A 19,904-nucleotide genomic window follows, 5' to 3' on the forward strand; every position below is an offset into this window, starting at 1 on the left:
ATTATTGAACAATGTCCGACTTCCAGCAAGAGATTAATTTTAATTTCCAAACTCAACTTTAAAAGGACCCCTTTGAAAATAACTAACTAGCTTTTTCACTTACTGTAACATGCCCCTCCCTAAACATAGTGTAGACATACATCCCACCTATTTCAATTCAACCTATTCCAAAGCATAGATTTAATTTACACTTTCCCAGTGCAGGAACTGCTTTCCCAAGCGATCTCTTGTCATACTGGCAAAGTGCTCAGCTGGTGGGTAAAGGTAAAAGGTAAAGGACCCCTGGACGGTTAAGTCCAATCAAAGGCAACTACGGGGTGCGGTGCTTATTTCGTTTTCAGGCTGAGGGAGCTGGTGTTTGTCCACAGACAACTTTCCAGTTCATGTGGCCAGCATGACTAAACTGCTTCTGGTGCAATGGAACACCGTGACGGAAGCCAGAGTGCACGGAAATGCCATCTACCCTCTCGCTACAGCGGTACCTATTTATCTACTTGCACTGGTGTGCTTTTGAACTGCTAGGTTGGCAGGAGCTGGGACAAAGCAATGGGAGCTCACTCCGTCACAGGTATTCGAACCGCCGACCTTCTGATCGGCAAGCCCAAGAGGCTGTGGTTTAGACCACAGCGCCACCCGCGTCCCTCTTTTTACATGTGATTGTGACCACAAAGGAAACTGGTTTCGAGGCCACGGCAATTCCAGAGACAGCCTATAAATTAGGCTCAAAATTGTGGTCTGCTACAATTTATTCAGAATGTATAAAGCAATAAATGTTCTTGCTTATCTGTTCCGTAGCTAAACAGAAGTTGCTCTGATATTATTCTCACAGCGGAAATCTAAAGGAAGGACGAGACTTTTGACAACCAACCTTATCAGTTTCATCCACACTGCTGGATTTCACCACGCATGTCATGGGTCTGCCCTGGGTTTGTGCAAGATCCTGGGGCACACTCTGGGAAGCAGGCATTGGAGGCAAGGGCGCTCGTCGCTTCTTCGGCATTTCAGAGGGAAGGGTATTTGAGTCATACTGCTTGGAGATTGTATTAGCTCTCATGCCAAAAGTTGGTCTTGGCTTATTCATTAATGGAGTTGCAGGAGCGCTGGCAGTCTTTTGAGAAGGGGAAAAGAGGTCAACAATTAAAAAATAATCTGAATAGATTTTAGCCAATGTACTTCTCTAAACCAGGGGTTCTCAACCTTCATTATAGGACTTAATTCAAATTTACCATTACCAGAACAGAAGTTATTTCTCCGAGGGAAGATCCTAGGGTTACTACAGTAATCGGAGTACAGGTACCATTTGAATGAGGGTATGTGTGTGTGTGTGTGTGTCTGTGGGTTGTTGCCACTCAGTCATCAGCCAACCTTGAGAATACCGTTTTCTTTATTCAGGGAGAACATCAAGCCTCCACAACTGTAACCTACAAGTATCTAAGGATGAAGCAGATCGAAGTGAGAATAGGGCCTTTAGGCTGCAATCCTAAAAACGCTTACTCAGTAGTAAATGCCATTTAAAACAATGGCACTTATTTCTGAGTAGGCATGTGTATGATTGCACTGTTCAATCATCTAAGGAAATACTTCCTGGAACAAAAAAAACCCTCATGAAATATATTGAGTGAAATACGATCAATCCACAAAAAAGAGGGCACACAGTTTCATGGCAGAAACTGAAAAAAATGTCATGGGGCAGCTAGTTTAACAACATATTTTTATTGCCAGTCCAGATAACTTCAAGAAGGCAGAAAAGATGTTGGAGTCTGCTTTCTCCTAGCAACTGTCTGGATCAAGAGTGAACTGTAGAGGATCCAATTGTAGAGAATTTCTATCATACATTAATATTTGTAACTTATGTTGTCTTACCTGTTCTCGTTTCTTCTTGCTTCTCTGAAAAAAGCTGAAGAATCCTTTATTTTCTTTTTCCTTCAAAATATCTGAATTTTGCGAGTTTTGGCAAGAGTCTAAAAATAAAATACATTACTTGATGCCATCATTTACAGACTGCACTGTTTCTTTCCTTTCCTGCATCTCTCTTTCTATTACAAAATATTTCTTTCAAAAAGAACATAATTTATAGAATACCATGTTCTCTCCTTTACATGCTTCCCTTCCAATGATCATAACTGTTGGAAAACATTTCATTATGCAAGGTAAAAGACATAAAAGCTGCAAAGCACATTTAGTCTGATTTTAGTAGTATTTTTTTCTTTTTAAAAAGAAAAGTCATTTTATCTATACCAAAAGTAAGATGTAAATTACAGATCTTTCCCAAGCAATTAAAAAGACAAAAGTAATAATGCAAAACCCCACAACCCTGACTGAAAATAAAACAATTCTTAAAATTGTTTTTTGTTTGCAATATTGTTTAGTTTGGAGTTCACTTTTTTTAATAAAAAAAAGTTGCATGTTACCTCAGGTGCCTGCGAGCAGGAAAGCAACCCATAAATATTTTAATAAAGAAGGTAATTAGTAATCTAGTTGAGGAAAATTCCTTTTCCATCCAAATATGGTAGTGGATAAGCTTTTAAGTGTTTCAAAAAGTTTGTCACATGCATCTTTAGAGGTTTTCAGATAATCTCAAGGGAATGTAATATAAATAAATTCCACCTAATTGAAACAAATGGTTCAAGAAATACTATATAATGTTAACTTGCATAAGACAAGCCATGCTGTAATTCAAAGATGGCAAACCCACAGGCGAAATCCAGCCCATCTTAATCAAACTAGACTCCTTTCCTGGCCTCCAGAAAAATTTGGGTGCCTCCTCTTCCTCTGTAGCCATTGCTAAGTGGTCTTACTGATCAGAAAATAGGGAAGAGTGCAATTTTCTGTTCCTTGAGAATGAAGACCTTTGCAATGCTGCCATTCACGACAAAAGAAATAACCCATTTTAATTCCCTTTTTTTAAAAAATAAAATGAAAGTAAACTCCTCTGGTGCTGTTCAGTGAGTATTTATGGGCTATTCTAAGGTAGGAAAACTTGCATGCCATACCAAAATCTGTGGTGTTTACTCTTCTAACGATAATTCAGACAAATCTCATTCATATTAGAAGATACTTGTTTGTCCTAATACTTGTTTGCTTGTTTAACTGGGAATGCCTGTGTTTAAGAATACTACATCATTCACTCTGAGGTAGGTACAAACTCACCCTGTAAAGATGAAAAGCTGAATTCAGCAGTCGGTGTGACTAGAGAGATGGAGAGGGGAGGAAGGTGAAAACTTAATTATAGTGACAATGCTTCCCAAATAACTCCTTCATCACAGTCTCAAGCAAAGGAACCGAAGGCAAATTCTCAAAATGCAGAAGTGTGTGAAGTGATCCCTTCTATCAAATGTCACCCGGAAAGAAAGAAAACATTGTAATTTAAGCAAGGATGGCCAACTGGGCAGAGAAGGCACCTGGCTCTCTGCCCCCGGAGGCACCTCTAAATTTGGAAGTCTCTAATTTGGAAGTATTAAAAACAAATGAAATTCACCAGATCTATCCATCTAAAAATAGTGGTATCCGTTGGCATACGACCAGACCAAATTGTCAGACCCAAATGCTTCATAGGAAATATATCATGAAACGAAGGGCTGATTAGACGTAAACTTTTTAAGAATAAAAGCTAGAATTCTAAGTACAAAAGCAAGGAACATGCAGGTGATATTAACCACCACTTCAGACGCTGGTGTACTGAATTTAATATTTGCTTTTTACTGTATAAAATGCCCCTCCTAAAAGTTTCTACCATGCACAAATCTCTTGCAGGATATAACAAAACCATGCTTTTGAGAGCTGTTTTTTGCTGTTTCCTCCTCAGCTGTAAAAGTAATTAACAATTGTTATTAGTAAAACAAACGTTCATAGTTTTAAAAAATATAGTACCATTCAGTTTTAAGTATGTCAGTATTTGGAAAATGGAATTCAAAGGCAATTTTGTCATATTTTTTTTAATTTCAAACATGGACTCAAAATTGAGACCTGAAAATTATTTTTTAAAACTACACTGGTATTATGAAGATAGCTACACAATATTAATATAAAATGGGTTTCTAACATTTGGTTTATTAACTTGCTTTTTAAAAAAATATATTGCATTTTAAAAATTTTGAACAGCAGTATGTGACAATGGAATGAAGAGGGCAATCTATATAACTAAGATTATAAGGAACACTTTGTTTTGGAAATGGATACATCATCTCTAACTGCTAACTTGTTCATGCTGCCTGAAGGTAAATTAATGTATGCTCTTATTTCGGTGTGTATTTGGCTCCATCTAGAATTATCCAATAAACTAGTCTAGAACTCACACCATGATCAAAAGAACTTTAAAAGGACAAACTTAACAAGGTAAATTAAACGTCTCCCTTGTCCAAGGGCAGTAAACAAAATGAAAATGGGTGCTTACCCCTCAAATTAATAGCTTCCATGATGAAAGGCTTCAGTAACTTCTGTTTGAATTTTATTGAATGTTCAATAAGGGACCCAAAAATCCCTGATCTAAGCAGCCCAGAATACTTAACCGAAACAAAAACAGAAAAAGTGGCACACCCATATATTGAGGAGGTATGTAAGACAAGAGCAGACCTACCCAGTTTCTGTCCATGTGGCCTGTCCAGAGTGGAGGCAGGAAACCTGTTTATCTGTCAACCTATTTATCTGAACAACCCATTTATCTTAAAGTAGTTGAACAAACATAGGAACATAGGATGGTGCTTTTTACAGAGTCAGACCATGGGCCCATCTAGCTCAGTACTGTCTAGTAGCCTTGCTCAATATGGTGCCCTCCAAATATTTTGGACAATAACTTCCATAATCTCTAACCATTGGCCAGGATGACTGATGCTGATGACAGCTGTAGTGCAAAAACAGTTGGATCCCACCAAGTTGGCAAAGGCGGCCTAGTGCTTAGCTCTCCAAGGTCTCAGACAGGTTTTTCCCAACCCTACTTGGGAGATACTAGGGGTTTAACCTGGGATCTTCTGCATGCAAAATGCATGCTCTACAGTCCTCCCCTAACACCAATCCTATATGCACTCCAATACCTGAACATTCCTTTATTTATGAAAGCTGCTATGTCAGCTTCTCGCTATAAAGGGAACAATGATAATAAAGCAACCTTTAACAATTGCTACTATCCTGAAAAATCAGTTTTATGCATGCAAGTTCAGGAACCCCTAGAGAGGGTAGGAAATACAAATGTAGGATTTAGTAGGTCAACCTTTGTGCCATTTTTTTTCCTGCACGAAGACAGATGGTGCTGGGAGGGAATGGAAAGAAGAACCTGGTGCAGTGGCTAAAAAGCATCAAACTGGAATTCGCCAGTGTGAATATTATGGCAGCTCTGAACTGAAAGGGGTTCATGGCCACTTTTTCTATGCCTCAGACTTACACCAGCAATTCAGAAATAATAATAATGGCTCACATTACAAGGTCTTTGTAATAGTTACAGAAGGAATTTATGTAAGATAATTTGCACACCCCAAAGTATTATATCAATGGTTGTCATCAAGACTCTCTAAGTGCTGAAACTGTTGGAGAGAGAACAGAAAATTTGCTATTAGTCTTGATGAGGTATGGGGAGGCAGGCACAATATTGGTGCACCCTGCTCCCCACTGCAGGACAAGTAGAAATGGAAGCTTGTCCATTGGGATGAATGGGGCATTGTCCCAACTACTTCAACCCACCCATAGCCAGCCACGACCTCCCTGCCTTTTTACAACCAATTTAGGATGTAACACTGGCTGTCAGTTTCCTCCTCCTTATTTTCAGCACAGCCCGTAGAAGTCAGCGAGTCTGGGGAGAAAAGTAGAATTAGTTGGCTCTGCCTGTTGCTGGCTTACTGTTCTGCTTACTGTCTCCCCGGCCTTCACACTATGAGCAGCAGTAGCAACTTTGGGTGGGCAATTCTGATTGAGAAAACAGTGCAAGGAGAAAAAAGAGAGTTGACAATCTCTTCCTCGGCCAGGTTGCTCCGACTGAGCCAATTCATCCTTGAGGCTGACATATTTTTAAATGAATAAAACAAGATACCAAGTCATCGGTTTCTCACATCGATGCAGACTGAATGAATGCAGAACACGTTAGTGAGTGCATGTAGGTTGCACTGCTTCTGAAGATATTTGCAGCATTAACTTTCAGGAATAGTTTTGGTAAAAGACCAGTTTATAAATCTTACCTCTGCTGACATCCATAGCATATAATTCTCTGAGCCCAAGCTCATTCAGGGATTTGGTCAAGTCAAGAGTTTCCTGAGATTGGTAAGTCTTCAGTAACAGAGTGTGTAAAGGGTCGAAGTCACATTTGCTGCAAATGATTTGCATGATATCTTGCAGTGGTGCATGAGGATTAACTCTGACAATAGTTTTCTGTGTCTTCTTGTAGTTTACAACGACTCTCACGGTTTGCTGAAACAAGGGGAATTTTTAAAACTGATTACAGTCTTTTGCTTTCTGAAATACACACAAACCATCAAGTGCATTGAGTTCATTGCTACTAATAACTTTCGCAAAACATTTCAGTGGGGGAGGGATGCTATAGAATTCTAATTCATACCCCATATTCTTCCATCTCTTCTCAGTGTGAAATGAAGATTTGGCTTAGGCCACCCCTATTAAGATTCAAGACTTGGAAGAGGATATGAACAAGGCCTCCCCAAATTCAAATATCCCAAGGATTTGAACTCATAAACTGAATGTGGCTCATGTGGTAGTGATGTCTTGCCCCTGGTTGTCAACACTTTCTCTGCTCTTCATAGAACTCACAGGGAATGAGAGACAGAGAACTGAGAATAAGAGGAAGGACTTTTTGCACTTGCTTAAGGCAAAACCCATGCACACCCCTCCTTAAAGCAGATCATAGCAGGTAGAAGCCCATGGAATGAAAACCTATCTCCCTCCCTAGGCAACCAAGAACTAACCACTCAGCAATTCATCTCTGAACCCAGAGCAGTCACAAGGCATGCACTACCAAAGACAAATATAGGTTAATTTCCAGTGACTTTCATATGCAATTTTATGAACAAATTCTGAATGATGCTACTGCCTCCAAAAGCTTTGGAATTTAAATGAAAAGTATTTAGGAGGTGGAAAAAGTTTCTGTAAAATATCTCACCTCTGGGATGACAGGAGTAGGCTTCTTTTTATCCATCTGTTTTGGCTTTAAAATCACTTGGTCAACTTCAAGCATCCCAATGGGTGTATTTGGTTTGAATTTGATCTGCTTTTTCTCGACTGTCATCAGGTCTATGGTATGGCTGGCAGGATTCAAACGGTATTGTGCACAAAGGTATACCAGTAAGTCCATCATTGGTTTGCTGGAATAAAATGTTAATATGACTATAAATGGTTATTATATAATTTCCCCAAAGGTCATTAAGAAAGACTTGGTTGTGCTGGAGGTCTGGCTCTTGAGGGCACTCTTGCTTTGCTTGAACCAGAAGACAATTATGTACAGGCAGCTCCCCATTTGCACGGGGGATGCGATCCAGGTCATTGTGGGTGTCAGCCCGCCCCACCCCCTTGCAGGCCAAAAGCAGTACACACGTCAGCGGTTGCACATGCCTTCATTGTGTGCAAAATTATCATTCCCTGTACAGTATATTTCAGAAGATGTAGGCACTCTCAAGACTACCGTATTTTTTGCTCCATAAGACGCACCTATCCATGAGATGCACCTAGTTTTTAGAGGGGGAAAGCAAGAAAAAAAATATTCTGCACAGAGCATGTAAGCGACTTAAAGCAAGCAAAGCGAGAGCCGCTTACATGGCTTCTCTCTCGCTTTGCACAGCTCTCACTTTGCTTGCCCATCCCTCCTCCCACCTCGCTGTAAAGCGCGGCGACACCGGAGCAAGAAGAAGAGGAGGAGACACCGGGACAGGTGCTTTGCTTGCTTTACAGCAAGGCAGGAGGAGGGATGGGCAAGCAAAGTGAGAGCTGTGCAAAGCAGGACAGAAGCCATGTAAGCAGCTCTCGCTTTGCTTGCTCCCGTCGGTCCCTCCTCCCAATTCGCTGTGAAGCCAGCAGAGTCAGAGGCGCTGTGCAGCTCTCGCTGAAGCCAGCAGAGCAAGAGTGATAGCTGCGCAGTGGCTCTTGCTCTGCTGGCTTCACAGCGAGCAGCGGACAGGAGCCATGGCTCTGGCTGCAGAGGCATCTCTCAGCTCGCAACTGCAGCGGTAGCTGAGGGATCCCTCTGCCACCCAGTGCATTCACTCCATTTCCCCTTACTTTTTAGGAGGAAAAAAGTGTGTCTTATGGAGCGAAAAATACAGTAATTTATTTCATTGGGATTCAGCAGCGTCTGTAAGGCAAAAGCCACTTTCAACACTGTCGAGAAATACTGTGGCACAGAGATATTGAACACTTTCGTAAGATTAAAACCCTGCAGAATGTCTCAGCGACTGTAAAAAAACAAGCAACATTCCTACTCAAGTTTAATCTACCGCACAGTAACGTTCAGCATAGAAGCTTTAAAGTTGCTCTTGGGTCAACCCTGATAATGAATAACAGAGATTATGATGAAATAATTTTTCCACCTCCTAATTGGAACAGCTTACACAACGCCTCCCTGAATTATAAAAAAGGGCCTTGTTGAACGCAAGGCTCAACAAAACATTTCACCAAAAGACTACCAAACAGCCTAAGAGCCAAGAGCAACTTTAAAAAAGAAGAAAAAATATCCCTTCCACACTGCTTCCTCCCCTGTGACTGGTTGCTGTAGTGGGAATAGCAGGTCTCTTGACTACATTTCTGAAGGTTTATGGATTTTGTGGCGCATTTGGCCTTGCACAGCAAGACAGTAACACACTAGCCAATTGCAATAAACAGAACCGGTCTTCCTGAAATATTTTACCCAATCACTTACCGTAAACCTTATTTTTGTACGCAAGTATACAAAAGAGCAAATCGTATTATAAAATGAAACGATTCCCTCCTAAAACAGCTTCAGGAAGGGCAGGGGATGCAGAGACACAGCCCATTAAATAGTTAAGCACTGACTGGTGGTTACTTATTTAAAATGCTAGGACACATACCTAATTCCTGCTGGCTCATGAACAAGGACCACCCAGATATAACTAAAGACTAGTAAATACACATGCAGCTTTTCTTTGCTGTTTTACAGTCTAGTGAAAACAAACTAGTACTTTTACTACCGCAAACCCTGTATCAATTCTTGTAAGTCTTACCATGCTGAACTTAAATGACCTGTACAAAGGCTCCACTTAGAAGGGCTCCCAAATCACAATTCTTTTAAAAAGCTAAATTTGCCAAAATACCCAAACAAAATATTTTTTTTTCCGCCCAAAAAGCTATGATTCAGATTATATTTTTATTTCAACTGCCTGAGCAGAATTTCATTGCAAGTAAACATTCAATTCAATTAAGTAATTGTTTCATCAGTCTAAAATTCAAGTGTGAAAACATCAGTCACCAAATCCTGTATTTTGCACCAAAACTTTTTTTTCTATTTCAGCATCTATTCTGCAGCAAATATAAATTTTAAACTGTTGACTGAAAGCAATGTTCCACCTGAATTGTAGCAACCTTCCAATCATGTTTGCACATATTTTCAAGGGGGTTCCAGTATTTCAAATTAGGCCACGTTTTGGAAAATTACTTACTGGGTCCTATTCCTAAGTAAAATTCTGAGGAAGAAACATAGACAGCCAAACCTAACTACAGCAGCGACATCTGCAAATCCACTGGCCAGGGATATGTGATAAATCGAATACCTGGCACCACACAGATAATTACTGAAAGATCTAATTTCCACTAAAGTTTTGGAGCAGGTAAGAAACAGCAAAAATGACTCGCACGATGCCTTCCTTTCTCCACAGACTACACAAATGAGAGAATACCCAGCCCACCTTCCAATAACTTTATTCAAGATGCTTTTCTTACGTAGCAGATGGCTTAAACAGCCATCATGTTTTACACAAATCTTCACAGGTTTTGCTGTAGATTTTAGCATCTAAAGAGTAATTTAGAGGTCCTTGAAGGGCCACACTCTAAAAAGGAAATTATCTGGGCAGATTTATAGGCAAGAAAATGTTTCTTTCACTTTTGTTGCTTATCGTTAATTATTACTGAGAACTGTCTCCATTTTTTCTGTTCTTTCAATTTTATCATTTTGGCCAATTTCCACACACTAGAAAGAAGTGTGCATAAGCTCCCAAATGCTGTTTTTTAAAGGCTCCAGGGACCTGTGCAAACTTTGCCCTAGCTCACAGGAACACACAGCTCATGGAAGCTCTTGACCAAGACTTGGGAGCAACAGAGCTGTGTATCAATCTGAGTTAAAGCTTAGGGCAAAGTTGCCTTACTCTCTGTAAGCCTTCTCTTTGGCCCATGTGACTGTGCCTCAACCCCACTCTCAGTCTTTCCTAGTCACGTGGAAGGAAGGTATTACATTTTCACTCAATCCAGCCAGAGAGAGTTTCCTAGAGTTTTGCCAGACAAGCTTAGCTCCCGTTTGCCTTGGCATTTCCCTGAGCTGTGCCCCACTGGATAGCTGAAGGGCTTCACTATTCCCCGAAGTCTTAAAAATCTGTCTTTGGGGACCTCTGGTTGAACTGCAATTAAGTTATCTAGGACAAAAAAACGAAAGGAACAAGGTTCATTCAAACTAAAAAACAAAACAAAACAAATGTACATCGGCGCAAGATAACAAAATCATGTGGGCACAAACAGCTTGTTGGGTTTCTAGATCACAACATAGACATTATTGGATTTCCAGGTTCAACATCCAGGATGAAATTAGTACGTGCTAAAGCACTTCTGCTGCAAAACAGCATGAATTCTTTCTTAAACGTACCTGCCATTAACAGTAGTAGACTTGATCACATCACCTGGGAGAACCACAGACAGCTCAATGTCTCTGTCGATTATGTTTTCTTTTTGCTCCATGGTGAAGTTAGTTAATTCTGAATCATCAAAAGAAGAACAGTCAGTGATCCTTGTCTCAGATGGAGGACGAGGAGCTTTTGGCTTGGCTTTCCGTCTGAAATAGAACACAAATTTAACGCAATTAGGAAAAAGCGTATCAGCAGAACAGTACTGAACACTACAAGGAAGTGGGTAAAGGCTTCAGTGCTGGAGTCCTGGATGCAAGTGAGCTGTGCAGTTCCTGAGTTGTCTGCTAAATCCGAGGGAAACTCCCTGACCAAACTGAATTACCAGTACAGTGATCAAGCAATTCAAGGATTGTTTTGCAAAGCACCCCAAGGTTTCCTGAACAACTATGCTGGAATTGTCTCTCCCCCCCCCCCCCCCCCGCGCGCCATTAAGCTCTTTCCCCCTCCTGGTTCACACAATTGCCTTTTCTTTGCAAAGCTGCACTTTAAGAAGTCAAGTTTATCTAAATCTAAGAGTCCAGATCCTGACCTATTGTACTTGGGAATTCACAGGACTGTGATAAGATGGAACAGATATTGGTCCTTCAGAGTTTTGCCAGTCTGATTTTGGACATCCCTTTGCAAACTTCCCACTTTTTGGAAGCAAGGACAACTGTGATTCAGATGGTTGAGATATATATGAGACAGATATATTTAACCTTCTCCAAAGTGCATAATCAAACAATGCAGTGTTTTTAAATTTCTCTCTACCCCTTTAATATTTGCTTTTCACAACACGTTACATGAAGATGGTAAGCTGAACATTACAGAAATATACTACAATCATATTAAAATCAGCTCTGCGTCACATATTTTAAAATGTACAGCACTGGACACAGACATTATAACATTTACTTAAACACACTGCCAGGTATCTTTAAAGTATGTTGCACTATAAAATCTGGTAAAGGAACACGGGCAATACACAACTTAGTTTTCCTCAGGCTATAACCCTTCCATCTTGCAGTAAGCCATGGGGATGGGAACAGCTCTGCAACGGCAATGATTTGGGGGCAGGGGCGGGGGGAGGGACATGATGGTGGTAAGACACAACTTAGGGATAGTTAACATATGTATGTGCTCCATTCAGTATACAGTAATTTGATAACTTTCAGCTGAACATGTGTATTACCAGCCCCAAAACACACACACACACACACACACACACACACACACACACACACACACAGTATTAAACACTGGATCTGAGGCAATGCAAGATTATATTTGTGTCTGATTTGTGAAGTCTGCTTCGTTTTCGTGCAACTTCACTTAGCAGAATGTTAGAGCAAACAAAAGTTAAGTAAACACCTGTGGGGGAGGGAGGGAAAATTGTTCTCAGAAAACACAACTATTAAGCAATTTAGCCTTGAAATTGAACAGCATGATGCACGTAGCAGGAATGACCAGGTAAATACATGAATACAGCAGGAAATCATGTGTCATCTGTTTTGAAAAGTAAGACTTGGTTAAGGCTGCAATTCTGAGGCAGCTTGGAGTGGGGGGGGGTTTCAGAAGATAATTAAACTATCTCATCCAGTGCCACTCCAGACATGTTGAGGGTAGAGAGCACTCTTGTGTTCATCTATTCCTTTTTTTTTAAAATTACCCTTCCCCTCTCATTATTCCCAACCCCATATTGTAACCCCAAATAACTCAACGAGAGAAAATGATGATTGTCCCAGCCCATATCTGCATAGTATGTAAAAGGTAAAGGTAAAGGACCCCTAGACGGTTAAGTCCAGTCAAAAGGAACTATGGGTTTGCGGCGCTTATCTCGCTTTTTAGGCCGAGGGAGCCAACGTTTGTCCACATACAGCTTTCTGGGTCATGTGCCCTGCATGGCTAAACCGCTATTGGCGAATGGAGAACCGTGACAAGTTCCACAGCACACAGAAATGCCATTTACCTTCCTGCTGCAGCAATACCCATTTGTCTACTTGCACTGGTGTTCTTTTGAACTGCTAGGTTGGCAGAAGCTGGGACAGAACAACGGGAGCTCACCCCGTCACACAGACTCAAATTGCTGACCTTCCGATCAGGCAAGCCTGAGAGGCTCGGTGGTTTAGACCACAGCACCACCCACTTAGTATGGACACCTGTGTGCACAGAGCATTCCGGTACCCTTATGGCAGCCTTACTACTTGACGCACTGGCCCCCACAGTGACAGATTCACCAAAATTGGAGTGAAAGGATGTCCTACTGGACGTCGTCCCCATCAGTAAGTACTTCCAGTAACGTGGCATAGCAAAGAACTAAACTGGGTTCCAGAAGAGATTAAGGTGATTTCCATATATAAAGCCCAGGCTTCCACTCTCTCTCCTCCCTCCCTCAAACCGACTACTAGAATTTTCAAATTCATAGAAAAAAGGTGACGGAACCAGCAGGAAAACAAGTACGCTGCTGCACATATTTTATAACAGAGGTGGGGATCCAGTGGACACCCCCCCCCCAGATGTTGATGGGATTTCAAGGACAGTATCCAACTGGCACATCTTAATGCAAGGATTTCTAATTGAGCAACAGAATGTCCCTCCCTCTTTGCCCCCATCACCTCAAATCTGCTCCTGAAATTTGGTGGAACCCCTACAACAGATTTAGGGGGCACATGGGAGGGAGTGCAGGGGGAGAAGTTCCACTGCACAAATGAAACAAGTTACTCCAAGCTACTTCAGATACAATCCCAAGTACCTTCAGTCCCAGCCAGCATGGGCAATGGTCAAGGATGACCGACAGAATCTAGCAGCAATTCAGAGAGCCACGGGTTAGCCTACTCTGCTTTACAGAATGAAGATGTCAATAATATTTATCATCCTTCTGGAACTGGGTGCAAGAAAAAGTGTGAGTAGACAACTGAAAGGAAACAAGTGAGAACAAGACTGCATGGATGTGTGGTGTTTCTTCAGTCTGTGTTGTCCACCCCCAACCTAGAGGCTAATCTGACAGTCAAGAGTTGTGCCTCGCACAGACTGCATAATTGACGTGCAACACAAAGCTCATCTTGATTCAGAAAGCTCTGAAAAGAAAACTTTCAAACCACAAACAGAATACAGTACTGAGTTATGTGAAACTTCAGTGTTTATATTTAGAAACGTAATTCTAAAAGGAGTGTGGGAAAACAAATGAATGGTGCATGGGAGAAGAAGATAAAAACCAACCAACTGGGCAATTCATAGCATTTTTCCAAATTCAGTCCTTAGTTTATTTCTTAAATTTAAAAAATGCCAATTTATGAAAATAATGAATCATTATCACACAACTGTCAACATGGTAAATTTCTTAAATTTAAAAAATGCCAATTTATGAAAATAATGAATCATTATCACACAACTGTCAACATGGCTCTGATCATCATCCACCTACATCTTGGCTGTGAGTCCTGAAAGACTTGCTCCCTGTCTTACAGGTCTTTTCCCACCTGGCCTGGGAGGGCAGGCCCTGACTGACTCCAGCTACAAAAGCTGAGGCTGCCGAACAAACTCTTGGGTTGGGGTATTGCTAGGGGTTTTGGTTGGGAGCGTGGTTGTTCCTGTTTTTGATACTTTTTTTTGTATCTTTATTTTAGATCTTATTATGATTCATATGGAAACTGTTTAATTTGGTTGTGTACTTATTAATGCTTTATAATTTATTGTTTATGGCTACTTTTGCTGTGTTTGTAGTCGCAAGCCACCTTGAGTGTGGTTTTAACTACGGAAAGGCAGCGTACAAAAGTAAAATTATGTACGTATACTGTTACAAAAGACAGTGAGTTTTTTGTGATCTTAACACTATACCATGAGCTCCATTAGGAAAAGGCGCATAAGAGGCCCACTGGATCAGACCAAAGGTTCATCTAGTTCATTATCTTCTTTCTCACAATGGTTAGTCATTGACTATTTTGAAAGCATTTACTGAATATTTGGAAGGAGGGATGCCATTTCTTTGTTCTTTCTCCAGACACTATTTTTAGAAAGGCAAAAATTATAAATATTTATGTAAAGTTCCTAGAGCCTTGAGGACAGAGAAGGGCATAAAGCTAACAAAATTATAATGCATAATATTAAAGATGTACAACCACAGCCTGGAGTGCCTCATGGGAATTTCTCTCTTTAGAACTTCAATGTAAACAAAGTAAACAGGAGAACTATAGACTTATATGTGTATGTATGTATGTATGTATGTATGTATGTATGTATGAATGGAGGATTTAGGAAAGATTGGGGGAGTTCTAATCCCTGAGATTAGACCTTTGCTTAAAAGAAGAGGAGGGGGTTTTTAGCCTTAAAAGGAAGTTGCAACTTTCCCCAATCTTGTAGAATGGGTGGATTCGTAGCTGTCAACTTACAGATTTGAAAATAAGGGATCAGCAGCCAAAATAAGGGATTTTGCTTCGTTTATGCAGAAATCCGCCACTGATAGAGCCATGCTGCTTTGGCTGCCACTGACTGTGTTTTGCAGGGGGTTGGACTAGATGACCTAAGGGTCTCCAACTCCAACCAAAGAAGAGTGGTAGACAAAACTGATGAACAACGTCGAGATGGCAAAGCTTACAGGCAGAATTAGAAACCAGGAAGAGGACCTCTTTAATAAAGAATGGGGAAAGTTTATAATTTAGTTGAAAAGCTATTGTAAAGAATTACATATATCGGTAGGATTGACAGAAAACTTGGAGTAAAAATTTGAACTATGGATGGACAAATGATTTATAAAAATAGAGCTATGAAAGGGATGCAGAGGGGGAAATCACTACATTAAGATGCTGCACTGGTTGGAGAGTATGCTAAGCAGCACGTCAGGGCTGCTGTCGTCCTGGCGCGAGGAGTTCCATCGGCCGTTCCCCGCCCGAGAGGGGGGGGAGAGAGACTCTCGCCCACGCCACCCACGAACCCGGCAGGAGGCGGTTGCGGCGCCGCGGCAGCCGCTGAAGCGCTGCCCTTCTGCGTCCCTCCCCATCCCCTCCTCTTTCTCCTCCCTCAGGCCGCCTCCTCAGCCGCCGCCACTGCCGCCTCCGGCTTCCCCAGGTAGCGCGGTGGAAGTCTCACAAGAGAGGGGCTGCCAACCCACCCGCCGCCACCTGTCTCCTCACAAAGCGCCCCTGAGGGGGAAAAGGGAGAGATGGAGACGTGGTAGCTCGTGCACGCACTCTCTCGCACAGCGGAGGACCCCGAGCTGCTGCTTCCCTCCCGAGCCGGGCGAACATGAAACCCAGGAAATTTAAGGGACATCATAAATAAGGGACAGCAGCAGGACACGGCGCTGGGATAAGGGAGTTTCCCACCAAATAAGGGATGGTTGACAGCTATGGCTGGATTGGGGTAAAGCCACAACACACTGGATGAGGGACTGGGAAGTCAGCTATTTCCCACCTCTACTGTTTCTCCCCCTCCTCTCACATTCAGCCAAGCACTGCCCTCCCATCTCTGATACAGTGTGAGGTGTTTCTGGTCACCCAATGAATTTCTGTGTGGACAGGATCTGGCAAATGCTGCACGACAAATGGATACCTGTGGTCCTGGGATAGGAAAGCAATCTCCTGCCCTTATTGATTACCGACATACAAACTCTGCAATTTCCTTCCCCCCTGCTCGTTTTCTGCCAATTCCGACCTTTTCCATGCGATAAAATAAAACCTAAATTGAATACTTAAGGATTTCTAAAAAAAATTTTAAAAACAGGTGTGCATGCGCAAACGCACACACATATCACTTTCTATGAAATTCGAATCTTTCGTATCAGAAGCACATTTCATAGTTCAACCATGCATTGTGTAAACAAGTACTTCGTTTTTTCCGTCCCAAATCTTCCAATGTTCAGCTTCATTGGATTGCTCCAGGTTCTAGTATTATGAGTAAGCAATAAAGTAAACCACAGTAAATGACTGTGTTATTCCTCCATTGTAAATGACTAACAAGTTCCATTGATTATGGGATAGTGTGTGCCCTTTTTTAATTTTTTACTTCCAGCCAAAGAAAACATTTCCCTCTAATCCTGAAGGAACCCCTGGACTCTCCAGCAAGGCCTGTAAAAGATTCCTCGTCTGAAACACTGGGAAGCCCCTGCAAATCAGTGCAGACAACAGAGAGCTAGATGGACCACTGGTCTAACTCTGTGTAAAGGAGTTTCCTATGCAGCTATGCATCAAGTATTTCCCTTAAATAGCTTTTATACATTTGAAGGGAAGAGTGATTGGCCCCGTAAAGCACGATAATTAAGCTGATAATTTAACAGAATGCTGGAAAACCCTTTTTTGTACCACACTGAAACCAGAAGCCAGCTCTGCCGGTTGCTCTCTGCTTCTTTCCAAGCAATTGGCACTGACCCCTCTGCAGATCTGATAATATGACCTTTGGACAGCAGCAGTCCTGGAAACAGAAACGCTTTTCAGCTGGCTCCAAGTCCAAATGACATTTTCTTACTTCAAAAGGCCAAAAAAGCATACTTTGAGCAGCAGGTTAAAGCCAAATCTGTCACAGATATCCATGCTTTCAGCCAGGGTCGTTATGGCACCTAAGGAAAGTGTGTCAGACCCTGCAATAACTTGGGGGAAAAAATCCACTGTGTAAGCCTTTGTTGCCCGATTCCATAGCTGAAGTGAGCCACTAACAGTGAAGCTCCGACTGTTAGCATCTCAGCCATTTAATTAAAAGGCTCCTGCAGTTTTTAAACCAAACTTGAACTTCTGCAGTGTTGCATGACTGCAGATCAATCAACATACATGCTAACAGCAAACGCGTTCTTCAACTAGCTGTCATTACACAGCTAAAACAGCACCATCCATGCACAAGAGGGAGGTTATCAGCAGGTTTCTTGGAACCAAAGCATTTGCAGAAATAGAAAAACTTTAGCGGGGGGGAGGGGGCTTAACGGGCAGGACCCCTGAAAGATAACCCAATGGGGGATCCAGCAGACTTAGAAGGGAGGAATAATAGAATCACTATAGCTAATTGTTGAGCTGGAAGGGACCTTGAGGGTCATCTAGCCCAACTCCCTGCAATGCAGGAATCTCAACTAAAGCACCCATGGATGGAATGGAATAGCCTCAGAAAGGTCAGAGCTAACTAGCTGGCAGGCAGGCAGGCAGGCAGGCAGGAACTCTGAACAGGAGCATTTTCGTGCTGCAACGTTTTCTTGCAAGCCCCACGTGTAGCCCAGCAAAGAAAAAAAGCTGCAGTCAATCCCAGGAGAGAACTAAGAAAACACTGGGTTAAATAAATCCTGCCTGTGGCAGTCCCAATCTGGACTGACACCACAGCCCAGCAGTAGCCAGGGGTGTTATATAGCTATGAGAAGGGGGGGTCCCAATCATAGCATTCAAAATTATATCTACTGGCATCAATTCTAGTTTGACCCTAAATGTACCTTTCACTAAGGAAAACAAGGAATGAAATTAGACTGCCACCAGAAAAGCAAGGAAAGGAAAAGAAACAAGCTAACAGGCAGTAGGAATTTCTTTTCTATACAAAATACTTTTAATCTTTTAAATCAGTTTGTTAGATCTTGCTTTGTTGAATCAGCAGCATTATCCAAATAAATAAGTACAGACGGATTTATTTGGTGTAAACAGGAGTTCAGAATTACAAGCTTCTCTTTCTTGCACTTTCAAGATAAAGCAGAAATAAACATGGCAACAATTAAAAAAGTCATGGTTCCATGCATAAATTTCTGTTTTATTAATATTACGGGATAATAGTGAAAAATAATGAGTGTCGTTTGAAGGAAATTGCATGCCAGCAAACTGGGAAGCTTTGCAATTTAAACGACTGCCTGGCCCCTTTGCAATCAGCTGAATAAGCTGGAAAGATTAGGGAATCAGCTGAGGTGTAAGGCTGAAGACGGGGGGGGGGGGTCAGAGACAGACCAATGTACACCCTCACAAGCAACGCATCCAGGTAGCGATACATTTGGGAATGTCTGTGCTATTTTAGCTTTTCTGCTTCCTGCATGACAGACATGCTGGCTGCTTCAGGAAACACCCCGACAAGGCAAACAGGAAGTGAGTGGCACCAGCACCAGTGTGAGAAGAACAAGTCATCTGCCTGTCATCTGCAATATTTTACTTACTCTTTGTGAGACACCACTTAGCAGAGAATGCAGGAAACTTGCCTTACGAAAGTTTATAAACGAAGACAATTGGCATGCACACAGTTTCAGCTGCAGGAGGGTTCGGGAGAAGAAAACCAGCAATGTTTATATTTGATGGCGTTTAAAGATCTGATACCCAGTTTATTTAGCAATATCCCTTGAAATACACCAGCAGTGTTCTACTGAAATTTAACGTGTGGTGCACAGTAGTTCTGTGCTTGCACAGAAGCTTGCAGTAGATTTAAGCTGTGCTGTGGCCTTAAAGAGACAAAAGGAACATATTCTGGGGAGGTGGGGAGATGATAAATTATTTATATAACCTGCAATGCCAGGGGCATAGATTCAGGAAAAGTTAAGCACTTTTAAACCCCGTTTATTTCAGCACATGTGTGGGTTTTTCCTGTTAAAATCAATAGTAATCCAGGGTACTCAACTTTTACTAGATCGTGCCCAAGACTTCTACCACAGCCTGAAATTTTTAGTGCACACATTTTATTTCAAGGATTTACATCCTACACTTCAATAAATTCCCAGTACAATGTAAAATACAATGAAAATGAGAATATTAAAATTACACAGTTTAGAGGAGCAGCGCAACAGCAGGACTTTTAAAAGCCCATGTCAGATAAAAATGTCTGGAATTTGTTTTAAAACGTTCTTGCCTGACAATGAAATATTAAAATAGGCACCAGGTGAAATTTCCGAAAGAGAGTATTCTACAGTCTAGTACCACAAGAAAGACGTTCCTTCCCCCAGGTAGTCAGACACCAAACCAACAGCTGCTAGGGTATCAATAGAAAAGGCTTCCGCTGTATATCTTAAACTTCTGAAGGCAAGCAGAACTACCACTTCCTCCCCAATGCTGATAAGTCTAGCTATGGGCATCATAATCTATGGCACGGTATCCCCTGTCATTCATCTAAACCAAAAGTTCCGAATACAAAACCATTTTGCAGATACCT

General features: G+C 41.6%; 1 protein-coding gene across 2 annotated transcripts in view; it reads right to left on the reverse strand.

Moving 5' to 3' along the window:
* COBLL1 (cordon-bleu WH2 repeat protein like 1) overlaps nucleotides 1-19,904 on the reverse strand; it is an 80,809-nt gene that overhangs the window by 16,060 nt on the left and 44,845 nt on the right. For both annotated transcript variants that reach the window (XM_053408503.1, XM_053408514.1), the window contains exons 2-7: nucleotides 10,799-10,984; nucleotides 7,100-7,301; nucleotides 6,165-6,393; nucleotides 3,151-3,189; nucleotides 1,864-1,961; nucleotides 869-1,108 (exon numbers count right to left, since the gene is read on the reverse strand). In XM_053408503.1, coding sequence (XP_053264478.1) covers nucleotides 869-1,108; nucleotides 1,864-1,961; nucleotides 3,151-3,189; nucleotides 6,165-6,393; nucleotides 7,100-7,301; nucleotides 10,799-10,984 — 994 coding nt within the window. The remainder of the gene's footprint in view (nucleotides 1-868; nucleotides 1,109-1,863; nucleotides 1,962-3,150; nucleotides 3,190-6,164; nucleotides 6,394-7,099; nucleotides 7,302-10,798; nucleotides 10,985-19,904) is intronic.

Source organism: Podarcis raffonei, chromosome 1 (genome assembly GCF_027172205.1).
Source record: "Podarcis raffonei isolate rPodRaf1 chromosome 1, rPodRaf1.pri, whole genome shotgun sequence".
In the NCBI taxonomy this organism is placed as follows: Eukaryota; Metazoa; Chordata; class Lepidosauria; order Squamata; family Lacertidae; genus Podarcis; species Podarcis raffonei.